General features: G+C 39.8%; 1 protein-coding gene across 4 annotated transcripts in view; it reads right to left on the reverse strand.

Annotated features, from left to right (window-relative positions):
* Positions 1-12841: 12841 nt before the first annotated feature.
* ARL15 (ARF like GTPase 15) overlaps positions 12842-22470 on the reverse strand; it is a 416463-nt gene continuing 406834 nt past the window's right edge. For all 4 annotated transcript variants that reach the window (XM_060295769.1, XM_060295767.1, XM_060295768.1 and 1 more), the window contains one exon: positions 12842-15562. In XM_060295769.1, the coding sequence (XP_060151752.1) occupies positions 15410-15562 (153 nt within the window). In that variant the 3' untranslated portion in view covers positions 12842-15409. The remainder of the gene's footprint in view (positions 15563-22470) is intronic.

The following is a 22470-nucleotide window of genomic DNA, read 5'->3' on the forward strand; positions in this document are numbered from 1 at the left end:
CACTTACCCAAGCTGGTGGTGGAGCTCGTGATGGGAGCCAGAAGCACTGTTCTCTCACCATCAGGCAACTGCAGTCTTGAATCTGTTGTCGTTGGCTCAGCTAAAACCCGCATTTCCAATTTTCACACTATCTGTAAACGTTTAATTCAAAAGGCTTTCCTATTTAATATCAAACAAGTGAGAAAAAAATCTCATCAGCTCATTAGTGCCGTGCCAGACTTCCATTGGGATATGGTGGTGACTGGAACTCAGCTGCGCGGAGACCTCAGTAGGATTTCTCAAATGGCTGAACGGAGAGCAGTACATCAGCCTACTAAAATCTCACATGCCATTTGGTTTAAATTTAAAGTTCCTTTGAGGTTAAGTAAGTATTAGAACCAGAAGGAAGGCAGGTTTACAATCTGTTAGCCTGGGCTCCACATGCGGCAGTTGTCACAAATATACCTCTTTTCGGCAAGAGGGGTCACTGCCAACCCCAAATCTCCCCGACTTCATTTACCATTCAGAACTGGACTTTCACATTCCCATCAACCTTCGCCCAAGGCTGCTAAACCCACAGTCTAGACAGACATGCTGTCTGTTGGAAATAGAATTCAAGTCACAAATGTGAGGCACATGTCATTTTAAATTTTCTGATAGCCACACTAAATAAACAACTAGAAACAGGGGAAATGACTTTTAATAATGTTTTAACCCAATATATCCCCCAAATTATCGTTTCAAAATGTTATCAATATAAAAATAATCAATGGTATTTTACATTTTGGGAGTACTAAGTCTTTGAAATTTGGTGTGTATTTTATGTTTACAGAACACCTAGATTGAAACCAGCCACGTTTCAAGTACCCAATCGCTACTGTACTGGGCAGGACAGGTCTAGACTCTAGACTAGGGTAATTGCACACAGCGCACTATATCTTAAAGCAGCAGGCCAGTGGTGAAAATACCCAGCAGAGTCTGAGGAAGGGTCTCGTGAGGCTGAGAAGAATTGGGAGGACCCTGTGAAACAGAATCTGTCACCACAGTTCCTTTTGAAGTGCATTTGTTTGCAATAACTTCTATAAACATCAGCGGCTCTCTTCCCTTTGTTTCACAGTTTGGGGAGCCAATTGATCTCTGACGGAGGAGAGTATTATTTTCTCAGCTGCAAATCTGTTAATTGGGCAGCAACTAGATAGGAATGTGAAGTAAACACCCCTAATACCTTTAATGCTTTTGATGACTTTTCCAGCCCCATACTGTAGGTACTGTATTGAAGGGGGGTAGCAGCCCCTACCCCTGCTAAGGAGACAAGCGTCTGCAGAGTGCAGGGAGGTGGGGTCATGGATGCATTCTAAAGGGAATGCATTTCGAAGTTCTGATCCCTTGTTCTTTGATTTTATTTGATAATCAGACAACTTGGATCATTTGGCCAGAGTAAGTGCAGAAAGCACGTTTATCAGGGGTCTTTGGAGGCAAGATAAGTTTGGGAGGCTGTTGCAGTGCATCATGGCATTTGGTTAAAGCACTGATCTCTTCACGGCAGTCATTTTGCCAGTTGCTTTTCCTTCTCTAACCCTGCCCACCTTTCAGCTCTTGGGTCACTGGAGGCCTAACCAACTGTCCCAGATGATGAGAGGTCTGCCTTTCTTTTCTAAAGTGGGAGAAGGGGTGCTGTGAAAAGGAGGGGAAGGTGAAGCTGCAGAAGCTGACTCAATGTAAGGCAGACCAGTTTCAGGAACGAACACCTGTGTGAGATGAGGATCTGGAAATTGGTTTCCATAAAACTACCCTGCCGTGTACTCACTGGAACATCTTCCTATATCCCAAGTGTAGACGTAATGTAGCTTGATGCCTGCTGGTGCAGAGCGTACCAGAACCTTCCCTCACACGTCTTCAAATGCTTTTCTTCAGAGTCCTCAGTTATGACCCTTCTCCTCTTTCTCAGACTTCATCCCACTTCTAGAAGGCTCCTTCAGATCTCAACAGAGAATGACACAGTAACTCGGTACTCAGAACCCCCAGACTACAAAGAACCTGTAAGCTTATATTCCAGGGCAACGGCCAACCACAACTTTACGAAGGACGTGCCTGATGTAGGTTGAGTTTAACAGCTCCGGGACAAATAAATGTCCTTATGCCTAATTCATTTTTATCATTGTTCACCCTCTTCTGCCCTCTGCTGCCCACAAACACTCAAAGGCAGATTCATGACTCATAGATATTCTGATTTTCATTGATCTAGGAGCACGGCCCAGGAAACTGCATTTGTATGACTATTCTGGTTTCCTTTTTTTTTTCTGGTTTATTTTTTACTTATTTATTTTTGCGGTACGCAGGCCTCTCACTGTCGTGGCCTCTCCCGTTGCGGAGCACAGGCTCCGGACGTGCAGGCTCAGCGGCCATGGCTCACGGGCCCAGCCGCTCTGCGGCATGTGGGATTCTCCCGGACCGGGGCACGAACCCATGTCCCCTGCATCGGCAGGCTGACTCTCAACCACTGCGCCACCAGGGAAGCCCTCTGGTTTATTTTTATACCAGTCTGTAGAGCACGCCCTCAGAAGCCCCGTGGGATGTCTGCTGGAGTAAAGCTTTCAGTGTCGTAGACTGTCATGTCAATATAAGTATATAATTTGTTTCTGTGCATTCAAAGGTAGGATTGTGATTTCAGGGTTGTGTTCTGTCAAAGGAAATGTACCTATGAATCTATCTGATCCCTAGTAGATAACCAAATGATCAAAAAGACCTATTTTTTTGGCTTTCAAACATTTCAAAGACCACATCAGAAGGCATCCAGACCTTTTCCTGGATGAACAACTCGAGGTGCCTACTCACTACATTGCCCCCTCCTTGGCAGCATCAAAGAGACTGTTGCACCCCATGGTCTTCTTCTAGGAGTTTCTTATGCTTTGTAGCATGTAACCCTGCTATCCTGGCTATAGTTAATGAGATTAAGGATGGGAGCCCTATCTGGGGTCAGCCATCCAAAAGACGGCAGTGCCTCACCAGCACTCAGCCACATAAGAGTGTCTTCCACTCAGGAATGACTGGCATAAACTTCCTCAAGGAGTTTGCATGTGCCACAGAGAAAGGGGGTCAGCTAGGTGGAGGCTGGTCAAATAAAGCACACAGAGTAAGTCTCCATCAGCATCACCATATGATGGAGCACAACAGTGACTGCAGTAACTAACAATTTATCCTGTAAGAGCTAACATTTATTAAGCATCTGCTATGTGGCAGGCAAGGTGCTAATTTTATTTATAGTATTTCATTTCATCCTTATGAAGATCCTATGGTTATAGGACATGAACTGTTATTATTCCCATTTTACAGATGAGGAAACTGAACCTTAGAAAGATTAACAACTTGCCCAAGGTCAGCAAGTATCAACATTGGAATTCAAACCCAGTTAATTTCAGAGCTTATATGTGTATTGAGGGTAGGGCTGGTTACATAACTTGGAGAGCCCAATGCAATATGAATATATGGGGCCCCTTGTTCAAAGAGTAGGGAAATATGTCATTAACATAAAGCTTTTCCTTTTCTTCCAAGGTCCTGATGTTGACTGGCCATGGTGAACTGTATTCGTCATTTAATGTCATTCTAAGTCAACAAAAATTAAAAATTAAAATTATTAACGTAAACTTTACCATTCATTTTTATATTATGCAATGCCAGCTTTGAGTGCCAGTTTTAACTTGTTTGCAGAATCACTGAAATTACACAAGTTGTATTTCATAGCTCAGACAATGCAGTTGTGCTTTACACAAAATGAACTCACCTGTTTTTATGTCACTTCTTGATACACACGCATTCCACCAACTTTGTACCTTTTGCTACTGATGAGTAGCAAGAGAGGACTGAAAAGAACTGGAACTCTGGGTTGCCCTGTCTTCCTCTTCCTTCTGTGCCATTATTTTCAGTGTAACTGGTTGGCTAAGACATGAAAGTAACACAGGTAAGAAAGAATATGACAAGGTTTGAAGGGGAGCAGAATTTGCCACCCCAAATATATCTTTTCGGCATAAGGATTATTTTAGGCTGGTTATTTTTAAGAAATAGCAGATACAGGAGAAGGTCTGAAAAGTGAGATGGTACCCTTTTGTAAGAGAAATTTGCATTTAGAAGAAAAAGGTCCGTTAAGGAAGGGTGTCTCCCTCTCTGTACCAGGAGGAGCAAGATGTCTAAGCCTCCAGAAACTCTTTATCAATGGAGAAGGCAACTGACTAAAATCTGCATACCAACCATGCCCTTGGTTAACTGTGCTTTGCTCGATAATCTTCCATAACTGGCTTTCCTCCCACTGCCCCCCAACGTCTTCTTTTGTCTTTACCTGGAGATGTTATTTAAGGTGGTGGCTTGGGCCATTTAGGGGAGTTATTCAGTTTTCCCGGGTATCTCACATGTGTACAGGAGGTGTATATGTTATTAAACTTGTTTGTTTCTCTCCTGTTAATCTGTCTTTTATTACACGGTCAGTCTCAGCCAAGAACCTAGAAAGACAGAGGGAAGAAATGATTATTCCTCTCCTGTGAGCTCCTTGATCGCTGCTGTTTCTTAGGCTGCCATTTGCTTTCTCCCTGTATTTGAAGCAAGCTCAGGTTTGGATGGAAAGCATGGCCTCTGAGAAGTATCAGTACCCCTCACACTCAGTCATGAACTGAACATGCTTGCCTTGCACCTGGCTGGAGATCACACACATGGTGGGTCCACTGGAATTCTATGTCAATGGGGCATCAGCCACACCACAACGTGAACAGGCAGGCAAGGACATGCACATTGCAGTGTCTCCTCTACTTACACGCAGGCTCCATCATCCCATTGGACCCCACTTACAAAATACAAGTCCAAAGATTATTAAGAATTTCAAGATGGTGGAACAGGGCATTAAGTCAAGCACAGGGCCCTTCCGAGTAAGGGCCCCTGTGTGAGTGCACTAGTTGCACACTCGGGAAGTGAAACCTGAATGGGGACTAGAGTAGAATAGAGCTTTTGCCATCTAGCTGTCATTGGATGATGTAAAGTTCTTCTGCATCTTGAAAAACATTGTTCCAGTTACCACAGCAGCTCAGCCATGCAGCCTCGGAAATGGAACCGCACCACCTTGATTTGTTGGTGAGTTTATTGGTTACACCCTATTATCTGAGGCAGCTTGAGTGTGTTCAGCAAAGCACTTTCTGTGTGGCCTGTGGAGCTCCTCTGATCTTTGGAAATCTTCCGCAGGTGGCTGGGTGGGAGCAGTGCTCTGCAGAACCTCTACTCATCCATCTGCATCACGGAAATTCACCGAGTCCACCTTTGGAGGCATCCAATCTTGTCTTCACTGTTGTGGACAGTGGGGTTCTGGGGTGACAGGCAGGTAATAAAGGTAAGAAGGCTGGTTTTATAGTTCTCTCTTCATTACCTCAGGGCCTCAGTTTGGCTTCAGTAATTTACTTGTTGCTCCCATTGACCAATGTTTTCCTGCTACATCTTTCATCTTAGCATATTTATTCTTCTACAATGTTACCTGTAACCATCTTAGAACTTCCCTCTCCCGACTCACACTCTCCCCAGGTTACTCTTCCTAAATAGTTGTTTTGATTACGCTCCTCTTAAAGACATTCATCGGCTCCCCACTGACCACTAGATTTCATCCAAGTTCTTTGCCTTGGCATTCAAATCCCTCCACAGTCTGACCTTAACCTACCTTTCCATTTGTGTTTTCATTCTTTCCTTCTGGGCAACATAGTAACACATATAATCCTTGTCTCTTTTGTGCCTCTGCTATGTCTTCCCGCCCCTCCTTTCACATTTCTATACAATGGACTCATCATAAGTACATGGTGTTTATTTATAAATCTTTTCATCCCACAAAAATATATATAATATACATTGCATATCTTCCCCGTGGTCAACATCATGTAATAAGTTCAAGGGAAGTGTTTGAGTTAAACAACTGATCAAACAGAATTAAACAGTGGTCACTTCTTCTACTTCCCCAGAAAGTGATGACCAAAGTTGTTTTGTTTATTTAAAGTCTTGCTAAAATACAAGTTATCACGATAGCAAATTAAAACAAGATGTCATTTTCTACCTATTCAATCAGGATAGATTAATATAATTCAAAAGCCCAATTCACAAGGTAACAGAGAAATAGGAACCGACCTGTAGTCACTGGTTAGAGTTGTGGATTGATACAGTTTGGGAGTGCAATTTGAGAACACGTTTTAAAACCTTAAAAGTGTTTTTGCCTTTTGACCCTGTAATTCCACTTTAAACCCTGTCATTTCGCTCGCTGTGGAAGTCATCAAGAAATGTACACAAATTTTCTACTACAAAGACATTTAAAACAGAAATCCAAATATCTAACAGGGAACGAGATAAATAACAGTATTTTGAAGTGCTAGGCAGCCATTAAAAATCATGTTTTAGGAAAAAATCCAACAACATGGAAAAATGCTTCTTATATATTAGTAAATAAAAAGCATGTTCTAAAACAACATGCATAGTCTGACCCAATTTTGTAGAATTACAGAAAAGAGATTAAAAGGTTACATATCACAACATTATTATGATTCTTTCTAGGGTTACAGTTATGTCCTATTTTCTCCTTTATATAATCATAATATGTTCCCCAATGAAAGTGAATCACTTTTTAAATCATTGATGATAAAGCTCACCTTTCTACAATCCCAGCCCTATGAAAATAATGTATTAAACTTAAAACTCTTGTCTCTAACTTGAAATTGTCCACCAGTCAGCAATATTCATGAAATTTTCCTGTATTTAGAGCTGTAAAGACAACACTGGACATAAGCAATGCCTTTCTGTGATTATAAGCTAACGATGACACAGAAAGTACAAAAAAAATCCCAGTGACTTCTGAAGGAATAAATATTTAACTAGCAAATATTTAGTTCTGAGCACTACATCAGATTATGTTTTTAATTGGTTTTTACCTCTCTCCAGTACATACAGCCCAATGCCTTGCGCATAATATACACTCAGTCAGTGTTGTTGAATGAATAAATGAATGAATGGGCAGTTGAATGACGAAAGACTGAGGCCATGGAGGTCACTGGAGGTGCATTGACCTAGTCTAGAAAGACTCCGTGACCAGGTGAGGATGGGCTTTTATGGAACTTCCTCTTCCCTCAGCTCTTACAGAGCTTTCTACCTAAGAAATGCAAAGGGAAGATTGCTCCAAATATACTTCCTGAAATCGTAGTTGCCACTATTTATCGAATGTTTCCTATGTGCCAGGCACCACGAGAAGCACTTTCCACACATGATGTTATCTAATCCTCATGATAGCCCTCTGAAGTAGGTATATTACCTCAACTGTAGAGGAGAAACTACAACACAGTTAAATGATTTCTCCAGAGTCATGTGACTAACAAGGAGTGGAACGGAACTCTTAGCTGGTTCTGGTTGACTCCGAAAACTAGGGGATTAGTCACTAGGCTACAAACTTCCTTCTTTGAATCAGGACACAAATTTTCAATGGTGATTAACATGCCAGACTGACACACATTTTTTTTTCTTTCTTATTTTCTTTTTCCTGGTATTATCTTTAATGGTAGCTATTCTGATGAGTGGATAGTGCTAACTCATGGTAACATCTCACTATGCTCTTGCTAACTTTTCCATTAAGTTGATTGTTTTTTTTTATCCTTCTTGATTTGAGTAGTTCTGAATCTATTCTGGCAACAGGCTTGGTTTTGCGTTGCAAATATCTTTTATTCTGTGGCTTTTTGCCCCACTCTCTTCACTTTCTCTTTTCCTTCTTTCTCTCTTTCAAACACTTTTTCTTGAGGAAATGTCAGTTATACATTCAGAGGCAGACAGCAAGTTATCCTGAACCTCCAGGTCGCCATCATTTGGCTTCAACAATCGTCACCAATCTTGTTTCATCTATATCCTCGCCTACTTCTGTTCTTCTCTGCACCCAACTGATTATTTTGAAATAAATTTCAAGCATAAGAATTCATCCATGAATATCTCAACATATGTCACTGATAGATAAGGGCTCCTTTAAAAAATACACAACCACAATTCCATTATCACACCTAAAATATCCTAGTAATCAATGCTTCCTTAATTTATGATATATTTAGTAAGTGTTTACATTACTTCAATGTCTCTGATTTTATCTTTTTACATTTTGATAGTTTGAGCCAGAAACCAAATAGGGTCTATACTTCGCAATTGTTTGATAGAGCTCTTAAGACTCACTCCATAGGTTTCCTCCCTCTATTCCTTTTTTCCTTCCTGCCATTTACTTAAGAAACCAACTCATCTGTCCAGTTGAGTTTCCAATAGTCTGGATTCTAATTATTGCATTAAATCACCACAGGTGATTAAATCACACCTCTGTTCCTGTATTTTCTGCAAATTGTTAGTTAGATCCAGAGACTTGATCAGACTCAGGTTCAATGTGGGGGTCAGAATACTTCATAGGTGGCATCGTATACTCCCTCAGGCAGCACATAATGCCTGGTTGTTCCCCTCTTTGTGATGTTAGCAGACACTGAAGAGCACTGCCCAGATCCATTATTTCACTAGGGGCAGAACCTCAAAGTATAAACCACACACTTTAACTAATCATTGAATTTTGCTGTTTTACCTAAAAATTTGGGATGACTTGAAATTAACAAACTGAACAGAAATAGAAAGGATTCTGTTTCTGTTTCTTTTCGTGATTCTACCTGGTTACCCAGGCTGGTAGACTATAGGGGATGTTGCGATTCTCTGAGAGGCACATCTGTCATGGGGCTTGGGGCTGGTGAGGGAAGAATGGTATGGACTTCAGGTGTCCAGGGAAATGAGAATGGTGTTGGTATAGACTTTGTAAAAGTGCTTTAAATCCAAAATGTGTTAACTCCTCCTAAAGGAACAACCTTGCACGAGTATCATCTTGGAATAAATAATGCGTTTAAAGAGGTCTTTCCAAGTTTCCAATCTTCAATGAGAAGCAAACAAAGCAGCCTGAAACCCAGTTGAAATTTACTGCTTCTAACTGGTTAAAACATTCACTGGGTTGTACAGCTTACAGGTGACTCCTGTCTGGGTGTGTGAATTGTGAAATTTTCTTTTAAGACAGAGGCTTTTACCGTTAGGTGGAATAAAACACAAGAGACTGCCACTGAAGAAGAATTTTGTTCTTGGAGATTCATCATTTCAAATAGAGATCATTTATTAGATCACCAGACAGAAGCATGAGACGAAGCTGCTCTAGAGAAAAAGATAAAGCCCTTTGAATACAGAAAAGATGAAAAGAACAGTAGGTGATTGAAAGAGTTTGGTTTTGCACTTTGGAAGCAATCTGTGTGCTAGACACATGCTTCGTTGTCGTAGTGGTTAAATAGCAGAAGAAAAGGTGCTAGCTTTACAGAGTTCTATTTAGAAAGACACTAAAGAGAGGTAAAGCCTTTTCGGTGTATGTGTGTGTTAGATTTCTGGTTTTATTAATGGTCTCAAAAGAAACTACACAGCTTTAAAAGGCAATTTTAAATTAGGAGGGCTGAAAACCAGAAATTAGGACCAAGAAAAGATATTGAAAAATCTGGAGATTCAAATTGCAATTTTACTATAAAAATGTTCCCCAAATAGAATAACATTCTCTAGAGCCATAGAAATAACCCGACTTAACCAAAGGCTACAGGAGTGAAAATCCTACAAAGATAGGAACCAAGACTGCTCTGTGCAGTACCGTATCCCAAGCATCTAACACAATACCTAGGACACAGTAGGTGTTCAACAAAAACATACCAAATGCACGAATAAATTAAAAGCCTAAAATTATCAAAACCCAAATTTCCAATTGTGAGATAAACCTGTAAAAAAGACCATGGTAAGTTGAGTCTTGACAAGCTGTCATCTGAAAAATCCTGTTGAAGCAGCTTAATAAAAGTGTTGGGTTGAAACACCCCCTGTCTAGAAAGTTGTAAAACAACTGGAGAAGGTCTAGAGCCAAGCCTGACTTGCTCCAGATGACAGAGAATGACAGCCAGACTTGCCGTTTGCATTCCTGTCTCTGCCTTTTGGTGAGCAGTTTCTGCTCCAACCAAATCTCCTCACTTTTAATTTACTCTATTTATATGTCTAATGATTTAATATCACACCATACTAGTCTGGCCTTCAGGTGTCCCTGACACACATTTTTCTGATTGACCTTTCCATATATTATACATAAACCAGCCAGAAATCATTCATCTCCACATGAGCCTCTCAGGTGAGGATCGTCATTTCACTTCTCTCTCCAGAAACAGCCTTCTTCACAGAAGAAGGCTGTTTCTGAAAAGAGCTCCCTCCCCCTCCCCAACCCCCCTGCCCTCGTCTCCCACCTGTGTCTTCCGTAAGCTTGTAAGCTTGTCCAGACGTGGAGGCATCATCAGGCCAGGTCTTCTAGTCATTCCACTGCTTGCAAAGCAATCATTTATACGCATTTGGTGTTTGGTCTGACATCTTTTTGATGCTGGAGCGCCAGCCTTTGTCTCAATGAATCACTTGTCAGCAAAGGTTGCAGCATTCTAGGCTGGATTTCACACCTTCTGGAAGGGTTGCCTGTGATGTAAGTGATCTTAGGCCTTTTTGAAACCACCACTTCCCCCACTTTCCTATATCCCATGAGGAAACAGGGGACTGAAGGAGACCTGGGAACCCGATGCTTATTCAAGTCTTATTTTCATTTGTCAATGTGTACCTTGTCCCTGTGCTTGGAGCCGGGCTTTCCTCTCCGGGGACAATATTGTCAACTCACCTCCACGGTTGGAATGTTGCTGCTAAAAAGAACCAGGATGAACAATCTCTATAGAATATTTTGAGAGCTTCAGAATAAGAGGGAGAGATTTTTGAGCAAAAAAAAGAAGAAAAAAAGAGGAATTCATCATTCTTTGGTAGTTTGCAGATCATTTTTTTTCCCCCAGAGGATCATTTTTTTTAAAGTGCAGTTTGATGGCTGTGTCTAAGTCGGTCATAGTTGTGGAAATGTCTACTGGAGCAGTAGGGGGTCAGGAGTCAGACTGGGTTATAAACCAGGCTGATCCCAGCAAGGCATGAAATCGAGGAGTCCCTATTCTCCAGAATGGGCACCAGTGACCTCACAAAGTATATATGGTAAGTGAAGTTGCTCTAAACCACAAAGCCTGAACCATTTCCTTGTAAAAAGTGATTATTCAAATAGAACGTCCCATGGAAACTCCCTGCAATCTGAGGACTTGAACAGAGGATAAAAAAGTGGGGGGGAGCTAAGCCTAAGAACATCTTTGGTGGCCTTTCTAAACCAGGACCCAGTGATCAGAGCCAGCCTCGTGGAGCAGAGATGGAATGCAAGATGGGAATGTAGAGAAAATCTGATAGAAGAATCATGCGCTCTTTCACTCTGTTTTGTTAGGAAAGAAGGATGTATGCTGGAGGGATTTTTCTTGGTGCCTTTTAAACTCTTTGCATTGGTTTTCACAGAAAGCCACTTTATGAAGAGGTCACACACGGATGAATCCCTACGATGGGAAGTCAGAAGTTCCAGCTCCGATGAAACAGTAGGTGGAAGGAAAGTTTTTCATTCAGAGAATATGGGAAAGGGGAGGGGAAACTGATATCCCATCTGAGGCTGCTGGGTCTTTACAGGGATCCTTTTCATGTTCCTAAATCAGTACAAGGGGGGTGGGGCAGGGTGCCAAAACGGGCTCATCCGTCACTCCGTGCATCTGAGCTGGAAAACATTTTAACCCTGAGATGCAAATCATTTAATCATGCTGACTCAGTGGTGACCAAAAGTTGTGAACCCTTGGGATCCAGGAATTCCCAACATGATGTGATAATGCATTTCACAGCATGAACTTCAGATCTCCAGGACCCAGGCTAAGGGAAAGAGATGGCAGGGAATCTACATTCTCCTAAAGTTTTATCCTTCCTTCCAAATGCATTGAAAATGAGGGATCCCCAAGGGCAACTCCCACTTCCCGCCCCCTCCACGTATCTTTTCCTTTCTGTTTGCACCATTAGGTCAAGAGGTTAATGAAAATGCACTCTAAAATTATAAAGACGATAAAGCCAGGCATGAATATTAGGTTTCCACTCGAGTCTGAATATTCCATCTGGACATTACTAAGAAAACCCCATTTGCTTCAAAATCTTACAGTTCTGCCCACATTTGCTTGGATAGGTCTGAGATGCTTAGGAATGTGATAACTGCTAATTACCTACCTTGGAAACAAAACTAGGAATGCAGGTTGCAAGCTTTCCGTGTAGTTAAATAATGTGTCGGGATAATGTTGCATTTGGACCAAACAAGAGCTGGGATTTGTATTTTTCATCCTTCTATTATGTATTTTTTCCCCTTCCCTTCTTTGTCTTCTTCGTCCATCTATCTTTTAATTTTTCTTTCTCTTTTACGGAATACTCTCATCCTTAAAGATGGACCTATAAATATTGTACACAGCATTTCCTCCTGAGTCACTTAAAAATATTTACTTATTTCCTGAGGGCAACAATCCCCATTGAAGGACATAGTTCATTGCACCAAACAGCCACTCTTAGAAAGTTGCTTTTACAGCAGATATTATAAAATGATGCTTTGATTGAAGGATGACACTTGATATTAACATCTCCACTCTGCTTACCCATTCTGAAGGAATAGCTCCAGTGAAAGTAAATTGCTGCTGAAGACAAACCAACTGGAAAAGACACTTGCGCTTTTCTTCTTTTTTTTTTTGTCTCTTAAGGTTTTCACAGTGGCTTCAAAGGAAATGTGAATTAATCATTTGTTTTGACCCAAGAGCAGCAGAACTTATTTTGAAGACTTAAACAGGCAACACAAATGTAAACAGAAATCTGGGACTCCCAAATGCTAAAGCTGGAAGGAGTCAGTCTGAAAACATCAATTCTACTCAGCGTTTATTTTCATTTGAAGATAGTGGAAATCATATATAAATCATGGACAATACGAGTTCTTCTTGCCTGGCCATTGTCCACATGAATCTGTTAACCTCTAAGTACAGATACAGAATTTTTTAATAGAAAGACAGGGCAATATGGCAGTTAATTAGCAACTGATACTGTAAACTACAGGAGATACAAAGTTCTGTCATATAAATTAATTGCCATTACAAAAAGGCAACTGCTTGAGCTAAGAAGGTACAAAAACTGATAACTTCCATAAATATAACGAGAAGCTAAGTGAAGAAATACATAACAGACTGTTTTTCCTATATAATATTTGAATATGCAAACTAAGACACCTGTGGCATTTTACAAGTAGGAATACGACAGACACGTTCACCCACCACCCACCCACCCATGTCCGTCCAAGCCCTCTCCCCTCCCCCTACGTGGATTTCCCAAACACGGCAAATTCTAGGGTTACAAGGACAGGATGCCGCACGGAAGCAGCAAGACTGCGAGCTCTGAACTGCTAGACAAAGAAGGAGCCTTATTGACAGTTGTAAAGCATTAGGCGTCAGACAGAAACTTGTCAAAAACAGCTGTTGTTGGGTACTGATTGATAATGTTTTCATTCTGACGGCTGAGACACTGCAGACAGTCGTGGGTCTGAGAAGAAGCCCATCCCTGGAGCACACATGAACACACACGCAGACAACGGGAAGTCATTTAACAGATGTCTTACGAGCACTCAGCCACGGTATCTTAAAAAGATAACATTCTACATTTAATGAACTTGCAGAGAAAGTAATGCCTAATAATCATTTATGTTTCATAGAAGATGAGCACAACAGGACGAAATAAAAGCAGGACTTTTGTAAGTGGTCATCGGAATAAAAGTTTTGTGCTGCTCACGGATTATATAAGGTTGATAATATTCAAGGATGCCGTAGATAAAATTTGAATGTGAATCTTTTTTGATCCACTCCATTAAAAAAAAAAGGTTAAAAGAAGTGTTCGATGTTTCAAAGGTAATGATTTCATTAAAATCCACCTACAAGATCAAACCACAAAAGCAAAATTTGAATGACATATACCTTCTGGAGAATTACAAGGTATTACATCACCCTGTAATACAGTGTGAGTGTGGTATTTGGGAATCAGTCGATGCTACCTAAAAATTGCAAACATGTTTTTATTGCTCAGGTGAAGGCAGCAGTCTTCTATCATTTGGTCACTTGGTATTTTAAGTGGCCCCAAATCTGCAAAATGTGCCAAAGAGTATTTCATCCATTAACCTCAATATCCATAGATTATTCCTGATTTAGAAAAGGTCCAAGGTGCCAAAACTTAGTAAACCTGTACATTTATCTGTATAATTTTATCATTTAAACTAAATGAAAAAAAATTAGTTCCAAAGACTGAATCTAGGCCTTAAAATTATTTATTTGCTGCAGTCCCAGCACATTTTTAAGGGCATACTGAAACCCCTGAAAATAGAGGTTTATAAGAGAAATACTGATAGACCTTAAATTACTGGATGGGACATTAACAGACTCCATTAAACTACATTAGCACTTACTGAATGAATACACAGATGATTCTGCCTTTATTATCTTTGTCAAATCCACGCCAGCTTAAGCCCTAGCCAGTATAAACTATACTTCATTTGGCTGTTTAAAAAATTTTTTATCTCTTATTTTAAAAATTATTTTCTCTATTTCAATCAGACGTAAGATTTTTAGAAAAAGATTTTTAGAAACATGTTACACTGCAGCTCGACTTTACATTGGGTAATTTTTCCATTAAAAAAATATTTGAGGACTTGATGGAATAGTAATCAGCGATGCATGCATTGTGCCTAAATCTCCTCTAACTCTTCTTGAAAACAGAAACAATGTCTTTGCTCTTAAAAGAGCGGATTGAGGGAGAGTTCAGATGTAATTAAAAAAAAAAAAAGAGTAGGCAACTTGTCTAAGTTCTTCCAAGTCAATTTTACTATGGCAGGATACTCGTTTCTGGTAAGGTGATTAATTGAAGTTTTTGGTGCTCATTTTTCTCCTATACGCTGTAAGGCCAGTATACAGAAAACTTAAAAATAAGATAAGATAAAACCCCCAAGAGATCTTGAAAATGATACCCATATTATGGGGGAGCCCTAGTCACACAGTACTCCACCCCAAACCCAGGGTAAATGAGCCGAGGTTCTCGGTCTCCCTGAGTCTTCCATAAGGGATTTGATTTCTGGGAGCCACGAATTCCATCCATTTTAGCACACACTAGAGAAGAGACGCTTAGAACAACAGAAGGAAGAGACATGCGGTGAAGATAATTAGTGGTAAACAGAGAATAAATTCTCTCTCAGTAGTGTATACTTGACGGTAATGCCGATGATAGTTCACCTGATTTACAGAATATTCACTTTAATAGAGAGATGAGAGTCTGAGATAACTGGAAGAAAACAGATACTGAAGCCATTAAAGTCTTGATACCAAAATAAAATTAAACGGAGAAACTAACATGATAGGTTCAAGGCCTTGTGGGAACCCATTTTCTTCACCAAATTTCACATTCTTACAGCTTCATGGTCTTTTTCTTCTAACAAATTTATCAGCTGAGAGAAGCTGTCTTTCAGTGCGTCCATGTCATCCAGCGAGCAGGGCTGCAGAATCCAGCGTTTTCCACGTGCAAGTGGTTCAAGTTCAAAATATTTTTTGACCTTAATTGGGGAGGGGGGGAGAGAAATATGTTATTAATCATCTCGGAATCTTTCTCATACCGAAATTTTGTGAGTAATGAAGTAGGGGGATTTTAAGAAGTTATAGGAACCATGATGGCCCGGACCTGCTAGAATCCCATCCACAGCTGTGGTTATAATGTGGGTTATATGTTGTGACCCAGGAGTGTTTTTTTTAGGGGTGAATGACCCCCTTGCAAGCTACCATTCCATCCATTCACTTAACGGCATGGGAGGTCTGACGAAGTCTAAGAAAGAATTATATGTACTATGGCACGGAGCAAAAATACACTGCAGACCCCAAAAAGTTGCAATTCAACCAAAATAACTCTAGCAGAGTAGCTTTCACTACATTACCTTGTTAACTTATTAAATTGGTGACGGCCAATAACATGTACACTACTGATTACACAAGACAATTATTTTGACCATCAAATACACACACAACAACAACAAAAATAATTTAAATAATCCTTTCTCTCATTTAAATACATGTCTCTGGCATGTATTTCTGAGACCTGGGAAGGTGGTTTTCTAAGAAAGAGGATAGAAACCGAGTGTATGTATCTGCATATATAAACTTATATAAATACACGTACATACATAAAGTCTCCTAGCTTTTTTTTTTCTCCCAGTCCTGAATTTTCAGGGAGGGGAAAATCAAGACCTTATAACTGGTATGTAAGGTGGAGCAGTTGCTATCTGAAAAATCTGTTTCATTAATAACAGGTCACAAGTCACCCTTACTGTGTACGAGGCTAGGATACTGACTAATAACATCCAGGATTACCAACTCCTGACTGTGAATAAATATCAAATTATTATGGCTTTCAGAAGTATTGATTTTCTCTCAAAGGGTATGATAAAGTACAAAGTTCACGAAGTTACAAACACACACACACACACATACACACACACAAACACACACTACATCACACAAGAAAAGGACATTGTATTTATAGCCCAGCAGGGTTTACATAACATCAAATACAGTGAGTGGCAACATCAGAAGAGGCATTGTTCAAAGACATTCTTGGTCAATGAACTGTGTTAAATCTCATGTGCCATGGAGAATCCCCAGGCCTTACCTTAGTCAATACCTGACCCAGAAAAAAAAGGTGTCCCAATCTGATGCCACTTCCAAATGTGGTTTCATTTTGCTTTTCTCATCACAAGCACCAGACTACTGTTAACAGCAGAGACACACCATTCAAAGTGGTATTAATATGTGCGTACATTTTTAATGTGAGTAAGAAGATATAAATAACACTAAGTTTTTATGGTAATTTAGGAACCACAAATATGCTAACATTTTACAGTTCAAGTGTGTCCCAGAAGTACTCCTAAAGATGTCTGCAAATTCATAATAAATACCACTCCTGAAAAACAAAAGAAGCCCTTGAGAATGGAAGGACTCTCATTAATTCTGATTCTGAAGAGTAATGGAAAGCTCACCTACAGACCAGAAAATGGGTCCACAATTTCAAGACAATTTTTGGCCAAGGTATTTTACAAATCATGTTGTTAAGAGGATTCCCTCTTATGGAAAATGTAGACTCCATTCTCTTAGTTTCTTTTCTTCAGGGCTCTGAAAATGACTTACTTCAAAAAGAATATGAGATTAGGAACCAAGACGGTGGAGTAGAAGGACGTGCTCTCACTCCCTCTTGTGAGAACAGCAGAATCACAACTAGCTACTGGACAATCATTGACAGGAAGACACTGGAACTCACCAAAAAAGACACCCCACATCCAAAGACAAAGGAGAAGCCACAATGAGATGGTAGGAGGGGTGCAATCACAGTAAAGTCAAATCCCATAACTGCTGGGTGGGTGACTCGCAGACTGGAGAACACTTAGACCACAGAAGTCCACCCACTGGAGTGAAGGTTCTGAGCCGCACGTCAGGTCCCCAACCTGGGGGTCCGGAAACAGGAGGAGGAATTCCTAGAGAATCAGACTTTGAAGGCTAGCGGGATTTGATTGCAGGACTTTGACAGGACTGAGGGAAACAGAGACTCCACTCTTGGAGGGCACACACAAAATAGTGTGTGCATCGGGACACAGGGGAAGGAGCAGTGACACCAGGGGAGACTGAATCAGACCTACCTGCTAGTGTTGGAGGGTCTCCTGCAGAGGTGGGCAGTGGCTGTGGCTCACCATGGGGACAAGGACACTGGGAGCAGAAGTTCTTGGAAGTACTCCTTGGCGTGAGCCCTCCCAGAGTCCGCCATAAGCCCCACCAAAGAGCCCAGGTAGGCTCCAGTGTTGGGTTGCCTCAGGCCAAACAACCAACAGGGAGGGAACTCAGACAAACCCATCAGCAGTCAAGCGGATTAAAGTTTTACTGAGCTCCGCCCACCAGAGTCAGCTCTACCCACCACCACTCCCTCCCATCAGGAAACTTGCACAAGCCTCTTAGATAGCCTCATCCACCAGAGGGCAGGGAGCAGAAGCAAGAAGAACTACAACCCTGCAGGCTGTGGAACAAAAACCACATTCACAGAAAGACAGACAAGATGAAAAGGCAGAGGGCTATGGACCAGATGAAGGAACAAGATAAAACCCCAGAAAAACAACTAAATGAACTGGAGATAGGCAACCTTCCAGAAAAAGAATTCAGAATAATGATAGTGAAGATGATCCAGGACCTCTGAAAAAGAATGGAGGCAAAGGTCGAGAAAACGCAAGAAATGTTTAACAAAGACCTAGAAGAATTAAAGAACAAACAAACAGAGATGAACAATGCAATAACTGAAATGAAAACTAAACTAGAAGGAATCAATAGCAGAATAACTGAGGCAGAAGAACAGATAAGTGACCTGGAAGACAGAGTGGTGGAATTCACTGCTGTGGAACAGAATAAAGAAAAAGAATGAAAAGAAATGAAGACAGCCTAAGAGACCTCTGGGACAACATTAAATGCAACAACATTCTCATTACAGGCGTCCCAGAAGGAGAAAAGAGAGAGAAAGGACACAAGAAAATATTTGAGGAGATTATAGTTGAAAACTTCCCTAACACGGGAAAGGAAATAGCCACCCAAGTCCAGGAAGCGCAGAGGGTCCCATACAGGATAAACCCAAAGAGAAACATGCTGAGACAAATAGTAATCAAACTTGCAAAAATTAAAGACAAAGAAATTATTGAAAGCAGCAAGGGAAAAATGACAAATAACATACAAGGGAACTCCCATAAGGTTAAAAGCTGATTTCTCAGCAGAAACTTTACAAGCCAGAAGGGAGTGGCATGATATACTTAAAGTGATGAAAGGGAAGAACCTACAAAAAAGATTATGCTATCCAGCAAGGATCTCATTCAGATTTGATGGAGAAATCAAAAGCTTTACAGACAAGCAAAAGTGAAGAGAATTCAGCACCACCAAACCAGGTCTACAACAAATGCTAAAGGAACTTCTCTAAGTGGGAAACACAAGAGAAGAAAAGGACCTACAAAAACAAAACCAAAACAATTAAGAAAATGGTCATAGTAACATACATATCGATAATTACCTTAAATGTGAATGGATTAAATGCTCCAACCAAAAGACACAGGCTCACTGAATGGGCACCAAAACAAGACCCATATATATGCTGTCTACAAGAGACCCACTTCAGACCTAGGGACACATACACACAGAAAGTGAGGGGATGGAAAAAGATATTCCATGAAAATGGAAATCAAAAGAAAGCTGGAGTAGCAATACTCATATCAGATAAAATAGACTTTAAAATAAAAGAATGTTACAAGAGACAAGGAAGGACACTATATAATGATCAAGGGATCAATCCAAGAAGAAGATATAACAATTGTAAATATATATGCACCCAACATAGGAGCACCTCAATACATAAGGCAACTGCTAACAGCTATAAAAGGGGTAATTGACACTAACACAATAATAGTGGGGGACTTTAACACCTCACTTACACCAATGGACAGATCATCCAAAATGAAAATAAATAAGGAAACAGAAGCTTTAAATAGACAATAGACCAGATAGATTTAATTGATATTTATAGGACATTCCATCCAAAAACAGCAGATTACACTTTCTTCTCAAGTGAGCATGGAACATTCTCCAGGATAGATCACATCTTGGGTCACAAATCAAGCCTCAGTAAATTTAAGAAAACTGAAATCATATCAAGCATCTTTTCTGACCACAACGCTATGAGATTTGAAATGAATTACAGGGAAAAAAATGTAAAAAACACAAACACATGGAGGCTAAACAATACGTTACTAAATAACTGAGAGATCACTGAAGAAATCAAAGAGGAAATCAAAAAATACCTAGAGACAAATGACAATGAAAACATGATGATCCAAAACCTATGAGATGCAGCAAAAGCAGTTCTAAGAGGGAAGTTTATAGCTATACAAGCCTACCTCAAGAAACAAGAAAAATCTCAAATAAACAATCTAATCTTACACTTAAAGGAACTACAGAAAGAACAACAAACAGAACCCAAAGTTGGTAGAAGGAAAGAAATCATAAAGATCAGAGCAGAAATAAATGAAATAGAAACAAAGAAAACAATAGCAAAGATCAATAAAACTAAAAGCTGGTTCTTTGAGAAGATAAACAAAATTGAGAAACCATTAGCCAGACTCAGCAAGATAAAAGGGAGACGACTGAAATCAATAAAATTAGAAATCAAAAAGGAGAAGTTACAACAGACACTGCAGAAATACAAAGCATCCTAAGAGACTACTACAAGCAACTCTATGCCAATAAAATGGACAACGTGGAAGAAATGGACAAATTCTTAGAGAGGTATAACCTTTCAAGACTGAACCAGGAAGAAATAGAAAATATGAACAGACTTATAACAAGTAATGAATTTGAAACTGTGATTAAAAATCTTCCAACAAACAAAAGTCCAGGCCCAGATGGCTAGACACGTGAATTCTATCAAACATTTAGAGAAGAGCTAACACCCACACTTCTCATACTTCCAAAAAATTGCAGAGGAAGGAACACGCCCAAACTCATTCTATGAGGCCAACATCACCCTGATATCAAAACAAGACACAGATACTACAAAAAGAAAATTACCAAAATCACTGATGAATATAGATGCAAAAATCCTGAACAAAATACTAGCAAACAGAATCCAACAACACATTAAAAGGATCATCCACCATGATCAAGTGGGATTTATCCCAGGGATGCAAGGATTCTTCAATATACGTAAATCAATCAATGTGATAAACCATATTAACAAACTGAAGAATAATAACCATATGATCATCTCAATAGATGCAGAAAAAGTTTTTGACAAAATTCAACACCCATTTATGATAAAAACTCTCCAGAAAATGGGCATAGAGGGGACCTACCTCAACATGATAAAGGCCATATATGACAAACCCACAGCAAACACCATTCTCAATGGTGAAAAACTGAAAGCATTTCCTCTAAGATCAGGAACAAGACAAGGATGTCCACTCTCACCACTATTATTCAACACAGTTTTGCAAGTCCTAGCCATGGCAATCAGAGAAGAAAAAGAAATAAAAGGAATACAAATTGGAAAAGAAGAAGTAAAACTGTCACTGTTTGCAGATGACATGATACTATACATAGAGAATCCTAAAGATGCCACCAGAAAACTACTAGAGCTAATCAATGAATTTGGTAATGTTGCAGGATACAAAATTAATACACAGAAATCTCTTGCATTCCTATACACTAACGATGAAAAATCTGAAAGAAAGATTAAGGAAACACTCTCATTTACCACTCCAACAAAAAGAATAAAATACCTAGGAATAAACCTACCTGGGGAGACAAAAGACCTGTATGTAGAAAACTATAAGACACTGATGAAAGAAATTAAAGATGATACCAACACATGGAGAGATATACCATGTTCTTGGATTGGAAGAATCAACATTGTGAAAATGACTATAATACCCAAAGTAATCTACAGCTTCAGTGTAATCCTTATCAAGTTACCAATGGCATGTTTTATGGAACTAGAACAAAAAATTTTAAAATTTGTATGGAGACACAAAAGACCCTGAATAGCCAAAGCAGTCTTGAGGGAAAGATACGGAGCTGGAGGAATCAGACTCCCTAACTTCAGATTATACGAGAAAGCTACAGTAATCAAGACAATATGGTACTGGCACAAAAACAGAAACATAGATCAATGGAACAAGATAGAAAGCCCAGAGATAAACCCACGCATGTATGGTCAACTAATTTATGACAAAGGAGGAAAAGATACACAAAGGAGAAAAGACAGTCTCTTCAATATGTGGTGCTGGGCAAATTGTACAGCTACATGTAAAAGAATGAAATTAGAACACTCCCTAACACCATACACAAAAATAAACTCATAATGGATTAGATACCTAAATGTAAGACCGGACACTATAAAACTCTTAGAGGAAAACACAGGAAGAACACTCTTTGACATAAATCACAGCAAGATCTTTTTTGATCCACCTCCTATAGTAATGGAAATAAAAACAAAAATAAACAAATGGGACCTAGTGAATCTTCAAAGCTTTTGTACAGCAAAGGAAACCATAAACAAGACAAAAAGACAACCCGCAGAATGGGAGAAAATATTTGCAAACGAATCAACGGACAAAGGATTAATCTCCAAAATATATAAACAGCTCATGCAGCTCAATATTAAAAAAACAAACAACCCAGTCCAAAAATGGGTAGAAGACCTACGTAGACATTTCTCCAAAGAAGACATACCAATGGCGAAGAAGCACACGAAAAGCTGCTCAACATCACTAATTATTAGAGAAATGCAAATCAAAACTACAATGAGGTATCACCTGACACCAGTTAGAATAGGCATCATCAGAAAATCTACAAACAACAAATGCTGGAGAAGGTGTGGAGAAAAGGGAACCCTCTT

This window comes from Globicephala melas, chromosome 3 (assembly GCF_963455315.2).
Source record: "Globicephala melas chromosome 3, mGloMel1.2, whole genome shotgun sequence".
Taxonomy (NCBI): Eukaryota; Metazoa; Chordata; class Mammalia; order Artiodactyla; family Delphinidae; genus Globicephala; species Globicephala melas.